General features: G+C 35.9%; 1 protein-coding gene across 1 annotated transcript in view; it reads right to left on the reverse strand.

Annotated features, from left to right (window-relative positions):
- BIRC6 (baculoviral IAP repeat containing 6) overlaps positions 1-13252 on the reverse strand; it is a 265256-nt gene that overhangs the window by 148762 nt on the left and 103242 nt on the right. Inside the window, 10 exon segments of the mRNA XM_017870639.1 lie at positions 1674-1801; positions 4109-4219; positions 4931-5064; positions 5621-5840; positions 6428-6774; positions 7093-7301; positions 7461-7677; positions 10038-10135; positions 10367-10681; positions 11807-11994. Coding sequence (XP_017726128.1) covers positions 1674-1801; positions 4109-4219; positions 4931-5064; positions 5621-5840; positions 6428-6774; positions 7093-7301; positions 7461-7677; positions 10038-10135; positions 10367-10681; positions 11807-11994 — 1967 coding nt within the window.

Raw genomic sequence — 13252 nt, forward strand, 5'->3', positions numbered from 1 at the left:
GCTGGGATTACAGGCTTGAGCCACCGCGCCCGGCCTTACTAATATTATTTTTAAAAATCCACTTGGCTGTTATCTCCATAGATGAAAAAAACTCTATCCTAAATTAAAACTAGCATGTACACATAATTTTAAAAACATTAACTGAGAATTTCTACAAATCAGCATTTTGAGAAAATAGTTTCCAAAGTTCTATAATTAATGTACACAAGAAATATAATCAAGAAAAAAAATCGTTTTTAATTTATTCTGAAACAGCCAGTTTTAATTATTGTACAAATACAACTGGTTTTCACTAAGCCATTTGGCAGTAAGTTAGTAACCTGATGACCAATCGCCCTGATTACTTTCGTGTATAATTCCTAGAAATAAAAACAGTCTGCAAATGACAGTTACAACCATCAAAATCAGAGAAGTAATACTGACGCCTGACCACCAATTATCCCTCAGAGCACCTTTTAAGTTTTGCCAACTGTGCCAATACTGTCATTCATAATGAAGAATCAAGTAATAATATTCTACAGACAAATACTCACTAGTGACACACTAGGTTTTGTTTTCTATCCTAATTAAATGCACTGAGCATAAACATTAAAAGATACAAATTACTACAACCTAAAATTGGTTAAAGGTCTCAAAAAGAAAAGCCAATTGAGGATGATGCTTCTCATCATTTTTCCTGCAAAGGACTGAACTAGCTCATAGTTGAAAACTTAGAAGTGAAAATAAACAACTTATTGCTAAGTCTACCTTTTAAAAAAGCCCCATGAATTAAAATTTTTTTAAATATAAAAAATAAAACAACAAAATAAATTTCAAAAGCCCAAAGCTTTCGTAACATGCCAGAGCTAATGATTTTCACATAGAATCTTCGTACATCTTAAAGCAATAACAAAAATATTTTGTGGCCGGACACAGTGCCTCAGACCTATAATCCCAACACTTTGAGAGACCAAAGTAGAAGAATCGCCAGAGCCAGGAGTCCGAGAGCAGCCTGGGCAGCAAAGCCAGACCCTATCTCTACAAGAAACAATTTACAAATTAGCCTGGCATCCCAGGCTCTAATCCCAGCTACTCGGTAAGCTGAGGCAAGAGGACTGCTTGAGCCCAGGAATGTAGAGACTGCAGTGAACTGATTGTTCCACTGTACTCCAACCTAGGTAACAGAATGAGACCCTGTCTCACAAACAAACACACACACACACACACACACACACACACACACACACGTATGAAAAAGGGAAAAAAAAGAAATGGAAAAAGAAACCAAAATTAAAACCAGAAGCTAGATAGAGGGGCAGAAGATGAATACCCTTTATCCAAAGGTCAACTAAAAGCCGCTGAGAATTAAATGAAGGAAAATGGATTGAATTTTAAGCAAAACAAAAGAAGAGAGGTTTTTGACTAGGCAAAAGATAATGACAACCTCATTTAGAATGGTAGTAATAAAGATGTATAACAGTAAATAGTTAAAGGAACATCAACGAAGTCTGTAAACTATATATTGTCATCGTTTTAACAATTAAGGAAACCGAAGTCTCCAAAGTGTTAGGTAATTTTCCTAAGCTAAGAGCCCATTAAATGTCATACCTCGTATCTGATGGCACATCTATCTCATGCAACCTCCAAAACAATATTCTCAAACATTAAAAAATTTTAAATGTATTGACAATTACCTGTTTATGATGAACAAGCTGCTTTCTGATTTTTCTGGAATATAATCTATCAAGGCTACTGCTGCCTTTAGAAGATCTATTTAAGCTCTGAGTGTGTAGATTATTGTTAATAAAACTCCACTGATTACCTACAGGCGAAGGAAAACTTGTATTAATCATTCTGTTAAATGTGATTTTAAAGTACCTTTCCTACCCAAAAAACAAACAACACAATTATACATGTGCCAATCATGAAAAGCAGTTTTAATAAGAAAAACATTGTAAAGAAATTGCTAGAAGATCTGACTCTATAAAGACTGGATAACTGTCAATTATCTAATGTAGAGCCTAAATCATTTTCAAACCAGAGTTCCCTCTGTCTCCAATCTTTCCTTTAGATAATAGCGATTTTCCTCTACAATTAAGATTCATCTCTATACAACTCTGATGATGTCATTTAATTTTAACAACAAACACTACTATTGCCTATTTCAAACAAAGATGCTTTTAATCAGGGACCAAAAAAGGATACTCAACAATTTAATTAATAACTGCCAAAATAAGCTTAGATAGTTCAGAACGCATAACTGTCTACCTATACTTACTCTCCTTTTTTGGAATATGTCCAGACTATTCTGCTTCATTTAATTCAGGCCCAACATCACACTTTACCTATCTCCAATCCTAAAACATCTTTTCTTAATCCTAAAAACATTTTTCTCTCTTTACTACCTATTTATCAAGTCTTAGTTCAAGTTCTTAAAACCCTAAAACTCTTCCACCAATGTTTCCATAGTATCTACATGTATAAACAAACATACCCCCAATACTATCTGTTATATTCCAAGATTACATTACAGTTTATTTTATATTTTCTTTTTTCAAGACTGTTTCTCAGCCAGGAGCAGTAGCTCACATCTGTAATCCCAGCAATTTGGGAGGCTGAGGCATGTGGGTCACTTGAGGTCAGGAGTTCAAGACCAGCCTGGCCAACATGGTGAAATCTTGTCTCTAACTAAAGATACAGAACAATTAGCCAGGCATGGTGGTATACGCCTATAATCCCAGCTACTTGGGAGGCTAAGACGGGAGAATCCTTTGAACCCAGGAGGTGGGGGTTGCCATGAGCTGAGATCGTGCCACTGCACTTAACCTGGGCGACAGAACGAGACAAGACTTTCTCAATATGAATGTAGTTTTATTTATGTTAATTGTATTTCTTACCTCTATATCCTACAACTGAGTAAACTAACTATAGATATACATTATTTTTTTAAAATCACTATAAAACAAATTCCTTATACATATGAATTCCCCATCATCTTCCTAAACACAATATGCACTATAAACAACTGATTCCACTATAACATCTCAAGGGAACTTTTAAAAATACTGAGTTCCTGACAATGTACAGAATTCCAAATTTTATGGATCTCAATGGCTTACATACTAGATGTAAACTGTATGTAGGCTTACATATCTCAATGGTTTACGTACTGGATTTAGCTATCTCAAATCCTTTATCTAAAAACCCTTATTTTCAGAACAAGAATCTCTGAGGAAAATAAAATAAATAAAATAAAAGCCTTGTTAATTGGTTAATCTGGGAAGAGGGGAAATAAATAATTTTGGCAGGTTGATTTAATTTTTAAATTTTTGCCTGTGCTTTGAACTAATACTAGACAACGCTTACAAACTCCAAAATCTGAGAATCTTCTGTATTAAAATAAAGGTCATTTGTAGCTAATTAGCAGATACCAATAATGCTAAATGAAATGACACATCATACTAAGAAAAAATAAGAACTCTCCGATTTCCCTTTCTTTTTTTTTTTTTTTTTTTTTTTGAGACGGAGTCTCGCTCTGCCGCCCAGGCTGGAGTGCTGTGGCCGGATCTCAGCTCACTGCAAGCTCCACCTCCCGGGTTCACGCCATTCTCCTGCCTCAGCCTCCTGAGTAGCTGGGACTACAGGCGTCCGCACCTCGCCCGGCTAATTTTTTTGTATTTTTTAGTAGAGACGGGATTTCACCGTGTTAGCCAGGATGGTCTCGATCTCCTGACCTCGTGATCCGCCCGTCTCGGCCTCCCAAAGTGCTGGGATTACAGGCTTGAGCCACCGCGCCCGGCCGATTTCCCTTTCTTAACTCATTTATATGCATGCTATTATAAAGTCTTTAAACGAGCCTGAGGGAAGACGCGTTGTGAAAGTCATAACTGTATTTAGAAACTAAAAGTCATGTCCAGACAAAGGAGCTTGTCTATGAAGTCCACCAAGTATAAATGTTATATTTAAACAGAATTGTAGTAAAGTTCATTTGTATTTTCTATAAATTACATACAGCTGGTAGCTCCAGGCCAATAGCCAGTTCTGGAACAACTGCGAAGTCACTCAAAATCCCCACCAACGTATTATTATAAACTTCTGATACCTGTCAGAAACCTCTCCCTGTCTTTACCATTCAAAGGTTTCTTTGCAGCTGCTGCTTCATCTTCAACAGTTGCCACATAATCCAGCAGCCTGGACACTAGCATAACAACCCAACTGATCATGGGAATATCTAGTACTCCTGTAGAGAGATGAGAGTAAAGGAAAAACATCCAGACGACTTTAGGATTCCTAATTAGTTATGATACTATAAGTGAAACAAAAAATTTTATAAATCCAAAACATATCATATCATTATTAACACTAATATTTATATGTAGTAAGTCTAAAAAATAGACACCAACAGCCAGAAACTGAGCAGAACATCAAATCTAATGAAAGACAAAGACTTCAAGGTATAAAAACAGATTAAGTGTAGGCTGAATCCAAAGTATAATATATAAACTAGAAAGCAAGGTATAAGAGGCTATTCTTAGACTCACAGGAACTGAAATAAAACATCTAACTCTCAGCTTATAATTCATATAGCACTAAACTATGTTCTAATGTTTTTATTCTTACAAAAAAGTTTGCTCAAACAAAACTCATTATTGTCGATTGGAACAAAACTGTGCCTTACAGCTTAAACTTATGTAAGGGAGTTTGATTTTAGTTATAATAGTATAGGAAAAACATACTATACTAAGTTCAAATAATGAAAACGTAATAAATTTTAAAAGTAATAACTACATGGCAGTCAATCACATGAAGGTTGCTCATTCTTTAAAGCTTACATCATAAAAATATTAAATGTGCTGCAATTAATATTAAAGTATTTCACAGAAGATATTTTATAAAAGCAATATTTACAGGAATATTGTTTTTACTAAAGAACACTGCTTTCTATTAATACCTTCTGTCCTCCTATGCATGGGTAACTGTGGCTGAAGAGGTGACAATAAATTATCCAAGAGATTAAGTAAGCTTTCTAATACTCCACTATTACTAAGTGATCTTTGACCAATGCAGGAAAGTAACATGAAGACCCTAAAAACAAAACAAAAAAAAAAAAAGAGAGAAAATAATAAGAATCAATTTGAGTGTTCAATTTTTAAAATAGCTTACACAGAAATTTAACAGAGTAATGACAGAATGTTTGCTTTCTTAAAACATACCATATATCAGACTGGGAAAGCAAGATTTGTATCTCGAGGTATGAAGTTAGAATTAGTTATTTTTCTAACTACTGGTTATATTTTCTAATGTTATTAACAAGAAATCAAGCACTTAGTGAATGAGAGAACTTTATTAGCCACAAACACATTTAGCACATAAAGTAACATAATCTAATAGAAATACTTATAAACACAGATCTATGAAGTCCACAAGTTCAATTAGAAAACTAAAGAGTAGAGTCTAAGTATTACTTATTATCTTCTTCGATACACAGTGCTGGTGCCCTTCACTGGTCATTTCACAAACTCTGAGATCTGCTTCATATTCACAACTTAGTATGCACATTTCAAAGATTTCAAAAGCTGACCAGTAACTGTGAAAAGTACAAATCATTAATAACAAATACCTCCAACATTTGCTGACCTACCTATCCTGTGGAAAGATGAGAAGCTGCTCTGAATTGTACAATTCCTGAAGGACATTAGAAAGAAATTGACCCCACCATCTTTCACCACCACACAGTTGAACAAGCAGAAGACCAGTATGTAACCGTATCTTTGGGGTTCCACTGATGCACAAGTGTTTAAAGAGCTCTTCACAGGCCTGGGCATGAAATGTGCTCTGCAAAACTGCAGGAACAGAGTGTCCTATTACAAGAAAGAAAACAGTAAACTTTCCTATTTAAATGTATTGTATAATATTAAAGCATGCCAAAACACACTTTCCTCTTTTCTAGTAATCAGTAGATAATTACATTCCATTTATTTTGCAATGTATTTACTCCTTATATGTAGAAATCTATTAGATACTTGGAGAGGGAAATATTTAGCATTTCTTGCCTATGGAGCTGGATGTATCAGATGACTGTGTCAGTGAATGTGTGAGCTTGTGTCATGATCAAAAATACCTCCTGGCTAAAAAATGATACCTTTATATTAGCAATTTATGAAAAGTTTCACTGTTGAACTTCCATGCAATACTTAATACCATGCCAGTAGCACAATGATGTGCATGTCAATAGCAGAAACCCAAAAGAAAAACACAAAAATTCATTTAAGAAATATTTAAAATAACAGGGAGAAATGGATTAACCTAAAGAGACATTTCATAAATATTGACGTTTTTAAAAATACCAAAATTTACAATATAAAATATTGACACAAATCCTAAAACATGCAGCAAAATCATATCAAGTATATTCCCAGCCTTTAAAATATGTAAGCCAAATACAAACCATTAGAAGCATGAAGCAGGCTGAGCAACGTGTCCAATAAATATCTGATGATAGTACGTAACTGCTCTGTGGAAGATGTCTGAATTAAATCTTCTGGATTTGATGTTTCACTCAACATCTTCCGGCTTGCACCTAGCGCCACTTTGAGTCTCTGCACTGCATTATGAGCCAAATTTAGTTGAAGCTGTAGCTGAATACAATCTTGATAAGCAGAAAAAACCCTACTGTCTTCCTCGACTGCCTTATCTGGTTTTCGTAAAAAGTACTGTGCATTGTTAGCACTGTTTAGAGGAGGAAGATCAATACTTTGCAAAAGAGTTTCCAGACGATGACAAGCCAAGTTATATCTAAAAGTAAAAAATGATTGAACAAAATAATTCTTGTAATGTCCTTTTTATGTACATGTACAAATACTAAGAATTAAATCTCTTAAACCTGTTAACATACAACCATTAAAAAGAATTACCCACTTGATAGGTACTAATACATGCAGCCCATTAATTAATCACAATATTTTCGTGCATTAGGTGTTACTGTAACGTGCTAATCTCCTACTTCCTTTTGCTCTTATCTGTACACCTATGAAAAGGTATTTCTTGACAGAATTATAAGCAAGACATTATATAAAATACAAAGTTTCAATAAAATTTGTACTCTGTACTAACCTGCACTGTATATCCTCCTGTAGAGCAACCATCATTGCTAAATGCTGGTCAATTTCTGGCTGGTTTGCAGATTCTCCTTCTCCCTTTAGAGGATCATGCATTAACTTCAGTTCACTTTCCCAAGGTAAGATGTAGGTGTGACCATAGTAAAATCCTAATGGGATTTTGGCTCTGGCATTTGTACTCCCATAACGTCCAATGACAGTGATCTGAAATGAAAAATTATAAATATACATATATGCACATCTGCCACAACAAAAATCTGAGCAATGTACTTTAAAAGATAGTTATATTTTAAATTATCTTTATTTTCATAACTTGTCAGAAACATAGAAAGCATATCAATTTACTTTCTTAAAGTTCTTTACCTTCATGAATCTGCACACAGGAGGTGGTATTAAGTCATGAAGAATTAGTGAATGGGTGCTTATATCAGTTGCCACTACCAACCGCCTTCCATCCACCTCTTCTCCTAATGTCCAAATGTCAATTGACAAAGAGGCCAAGTCTCCACAAGTGGGAATCAATACATCAGTCAACAATATAGGCCTCCCAAAATCCAAGGTCACAAATCTCCTTGCTCCTATGAGAGAAAGAAGAAACAGTTGACCAAAAATATATCAATTAACCAAATGATACACTCAAAAATAGTTTGGAGCACTCATCTTAAAATATGAAATCAACTCACTAAACTACAAACAGGAAAAGTAAATATGTAAAAACGGCCTTATCAATTGATTCAAAAATTTTCTGAAATACATATCTGTGTTAGTTTTGAACCCCAAGACTTAAGTAGAAAATTAAGAGTAGCTGGGCACAGTGGCAGGTGCCTCTAGTCCCAGCTACTGGGGACCTGAGACAGGAGAACTGCTTGAGCCGAGGAGTTCCAGGCTGCAATACATTAGACTGCTAATGCGCCTGTGAAGAGCCACTGTACTCCACACTGGGCAATACGGCGAAACCCCGGTCTCTCTCTCTCTCTTTTTTTTTTTTTTTTTTTTTTGAGACGGAGTCTCGCCGTCGCCGAGGCTGGAGTGCAGTGGTGCGATCTTGGCTCATTGCAAGCTCTGCCTCCTGGGTTCACACCTTTCTCCAACCTCAGCCTCCCAAGTAGCTGGGACTACAGGCGCCTGTCACCACGCCTGGCTAATTTTTTGTATTTTTAGTAGAGACGGGGTTTCACCGAATTAGCCAGGATGGTCTCGATCTCCTGACCTCGTGATCCACCCACCTCGGCCTCCCAAAGTGCTGGGATTACAGGCGTGAGCCACCGCACCCGGCCACCCCTCTTTAAAAAACAAAAACAAAAAACAAAACAAAGCAAAAAAACAAGAGTAAGACTGTTACTGTTACAGTTAAGGCAATCAACAAACAAGCTTCTTTAAAACATTAGAGTTTTTAAAAATTAAATCAGCAAATGCAGTATATTAGTTAATTTTGTAAAGGATGAATCTACTCTTCTTTCAGCCATTAGCAACTTTTTTCTCAATTTCACAACCAGATGCATTTAAATACCAAACAGTATTACTTGATTTAGTTTCCTTAAGCCCTGCTTAACTTCCTGTGAAGTTGCATACTGCATTCATTGGGGTTTAGATGCAAAGTGAAAGCAGGACTACAATCATATATAATCAAACTACCACTGAAAAAGGCCTTGGGAAGGTCCTCTAATGGATCTCAAACAATGCTTTTTCCCAGTATAGACGTATCCCAGTCTCTTCAGCTCAATGCCAGATAAAACAGGTGAAGAAAAAGCAGATTTGCATCCCTCATTTCACCCACATTACAAGAGTAAGTTCAATTAGTAGAACAGAAGGCAGATCATTATTAATGTCATAATTCCTTTTCTTCTTTATTGTGTTGGGGTGGGTCAGCTAGTAACCTTACCAGCTACATTTTATAGTGAAGGAAAACAACTAAATTAAACTTCTAGGAATAGTGCTATTCTCAACAGAGCTAGTTTAAAAGAAAACAAGGCAGTTACTAATACTTCCCTAAAAAGAAAATTATTAAAAACAAAGAAAGAATATAGTTATCCTCCTCAGGAAGCTTATGTACTGCAGTCACTGCTATGTATAAAAAACCAAACTACAATGTAAACAACTGCTCATCTCCCATAAGACTGCAGAATAACAAATTTCCCCTCTGAATGTCATCAACACTAACGTTGTTACCAATGAATGATTAGTTGGGCAGAAAATACCATAAGACTTTTATTTTAGCTTTCAAACTCCTTCTTAAAAAGAGGAAACAACCACATTGCAATAACGCAGATATTATTTAATTCTTCATATAATGATACATGTTACAGTGTATACTATAACCTTACTTCCTTGAGGATTTTCTTCAACTCTCCTGCTGCTAAACCACAAAAATGTTTGTGGTAGTTAAAACCAACTTTTTTAAGAGAAAAACTGCCTACAGTTTATTCACAAATATGTTGCAATTGAAAGCATCTATCCCAATCTCAGTTCTCTAGCATATAAGCAGAAAACAAACTTAGGTAACACTCAAACTATTCAGAGCCTACAATATGTTATTATTCTTATCCAGTTATTATAGTAAGCAGTAGTTCTGTTTGCTCTTCTCAAGAAAAAGTTCCCCTATAAGAAGGCTAGTTTTCGGAATATTTTGAGTGTAATTTCTAGCATAATGGTGATTTGGCCAACTACAATGAATTATTTATGTCAATAATACATCAGCAGTCAAGATTCATAAACAGATCAAATCCACTACCCAACAGCACTCTTTATGCAATATGGTGGGCACAAAGCTTGACATGTAAGTGCTTATTCTTGATAAAATGTACTTTACCGAAGAGGAAATGCGATTTGCAAAACAAAACAAAACAAAAATCAAACTGAAGAATAATGAGTCTTAAAAAGGCTGGCAGACTAAGCAAAAAAAAAAAAAAAAAAAAAATTTTAAAAAAGGAAAGATACCCCGAATGCATTCGCTCTATAATAATGGACTGGTGAGGCGGAGGTTGAAGAAAATGCGAAGCATGAGAAATTGCAAGGGCTAGACCAGAACCAAGTGGATTCTAGAGCGGGGGGGAAAAAAAAAGTCTAACTTTATACTGATATTACTACAGTTCTATAAAAACTACTAACCATAATATCAAATTAGTAAGTTTCTTCTCTTAATGTACTGTAATATTTTATAAAAGAAAATAATTTGACACATCAAGTTGTTATTAAAAATTTTGCCTTCTAGAGTATATTTCAAGATATTTTAAATGTCTAAGCCAACACCTATTTAAAACATAATTTACCATTCTGGACTTGTTGGAATTTTTGTTATGTGCAGCAAGATTGACTGCTGGGGGATCAATGACTGAGCCTGGGAAAAGCTGTGCAAGTTCGGCATTAATCACAACGGAAACTGCTTCATTGGGTGGAGTGAGTGGTGGAGTCATAAAAAGAGGTGTTGTTTTTGGAGTGGGTGGAATAACATCAGATGGATGAATGAAGAATCCAGGGGCAGCCACTGGGTTGGAAGGCACAGAGTTGTGAACAGGACCTACTGCTGATGCTGCTGCAGCTGCTGCAGCTGTTGTCTGATGTAACTTGGCTTCCAGCTTTGCTTTCTGCAAAAGAAGTAAAAGCAACATATATAGACTAATCCTGCCTACCTAAATTGTAGCAGAATACCACATGGGCATATATTATGAAGATAAACATGATTAAATTGATCATACTTAAAGATGAAATTAAATCAAAACTGGACTCAATATAAATGGATCATTGCTTTGCTATGTACACTTTAAATATTTAACACAAAATTTCCTGTGTTATTTGGGAACTAGGACTCTTCCAAGGTAGTGGTGAAAAGGAAGCACAACAATTAAATGTAAATAAGGAATATCTGCTCAAAACAAAATATTTTAAGGAGGTGAATTCTCAGGTTGACTAATGTAATACAATTTGTCACCTGAAATTGCCACAGATTTCATTTAAACCAGCGGTCCTCAACTTTTTTGACACAAGGGACCAGTTTCATGGAAGACAATTTTTCCACAGATGTGGGGAGATGTGGCAGAGGCACAGGCGACTGGTTTCGGGATGAAACTGTTCCACCTCAGTCATCAGGCATTAGACTCTCATAAGGAACGTGCAACCTAGATCCCTCACACGCACAGTTCACAATAAGGTTCATGCTCCTATGAGAATCAAATGCCCTTGCTGATCTAAAAGGAGATGGAACTCAGGTAGTGCTCGCTTGCCCACCGCTCACATCTTGCTGTGCAGCCCAGTTCCTCAAAGGCCATTTATTGGTACTGGTCTGTGGCCCAGGGATTGGAGACCCCTAATATAAGCCACAATAAAATTTATAAAGCATCTGTCATTATTTGTGAATTTTAAGTCACATTAATTTAACTGTTCTATAAAACTTTGTTTTAGGAACTATACTCCATGTAAACAGTAACTAGTAACTGTACATATTCTTTGATCGAGTGTTTAGAGAACGGATTTACTTCAACACTGCACAAAAAATATCAATCATATTCCCTCAAATATGTATCAAATAAGATGTACTCATACAGTGTCAACCAATTTAAATATCACAACGACTTTACCTCAATTTTTGTTGAAAATGATTAGCTCAGATCAGTCAACCTACATTTCTTTATGAAAATAATGGTCATTTTAAAGTACTTTTCAGCTTTTGAAGTTTAGAGACAGCATGAACAAAGAGCCAAATAGTCTCCAACCTGTTGCTGAAGCTTCAAAAGCTGCTGCTGTTTCTCTTGCAGCACCTGTAGCTGTTGCTCGGCTGAAGCCATTGCATGAGAGAGAGACTGCAAAGCTACCTGGGCTGCTGAACTCAGGGCTGTCGAGGCTTCCCCAACTGTCCCAGATGATAGTCCACCTACTGCAGGAGTAACCCCGAAGGAACTCACTGGCATAAGACAAGGGGTAAAAACAAAAACAAAAAACACCAGGATGAAGAAAAGGTTAAAGAGAAAACATGTTCAAATATTTTGGCACTATTTTGATGCTAAAACTATAGTTAATTTTCACTCTAAAAAAGAAATCTGGAAAGTATAAATAAGGAAACATTAATGGTAAAATAAAGTATATTGATAATACTATCACTAAAGATCTAGGAAATCCAGGAATGACTTTTTTTTTTGAGACAGGGTCTCACTCTGTTGCTCAGGCTGGAGTGCAGTGGTGTGATCTTGGTTCACTGCAACCTCCACCTCTGGGTTCAAGAGATTCTTGTGCCTCAGCCTCCTGAGTAGCTGGGATTACAGGTGTGCACCACCATGCTGGGCTAAATTTTGTATGTTTGGTAGAGATAGGGTCTGTCATATTGGCCAGGCTGGTCTGGAACTCCTGGCCTCAAGTGATTCACTAGCCTTGGCCTCCTAAAGGCTGAGATTACAGGTGTGAGCCACCACGCCCAGCCCAGCAATGAGGAATGACTTCTTAAAGCAAAGCAAAATCAGAGACAGTATACTTTTGAGTTTGCAAATATTTTTGTTATAGTAAAGTGATCATTAAAAATGAAAGTAATCTTACTACACAATTTGAGCATAAGAAATAAATTTGCTTTACTAAGTTTTCTTACTGCAACAACACACCCCACTTCACCTACCAAAGGACCCAAAAGCCCTTCAAATATAAGATCTTCCTTTAAAAACAGATGAAGATGACACTTCCTCATTGTAAAGCATATCCTATACAGAGACAAGGCCTACACAGAATAAGCTACCCAGAATACCAAATGTTTTACACACACAGTAAACTAGCACACACTTACCCATGAACATTATCAGTAATAAAGACTCGATAAAACCCTACAAGAGATTTCTTTGATTTTCCATTTCATTGTTATTCAAACAACATTATAAATAATTCTTTCTGCATTGTTTTCCAATGTTTATGAGAAATATATTGGAAAAGCTGGGATAAAAACTTCATTTCACAACTTAATCCAGTATGTCAGCACAAAACAAAAGGTAGGTGCCAAGTTTAATAACAGCATAAATATTTCTAACAGGCCTTACTACAAACTCACAATGGGGGGAAAGATAACTGCTATAAGAATAGCAAATATTTCGTATGCATTACCATGTGGCTTTGTTTTAAAGAATAACTACAATTCACTTTATGGGCAAATTTATGGCCCAGGCATCATGATTCCCCCCCCC

Source organism: Rhinopithecus bieti, unplaced genomic scaffold, assembly GCF_001698545.2.
Source record: "Rhinopithecus bieti isolate Rb0 unplaced genomic scaffold, ASM169854v2 scaffold_5341, whole genome shotgun sequence".
Classification (NCBI taxonomy): domain Eukaryota; kingdom Metazoa; phylum Chordata; class Mammalia; order Primates; family Cercopithecidae; genus Rhinopithecus; species Rhinopithecus bieti.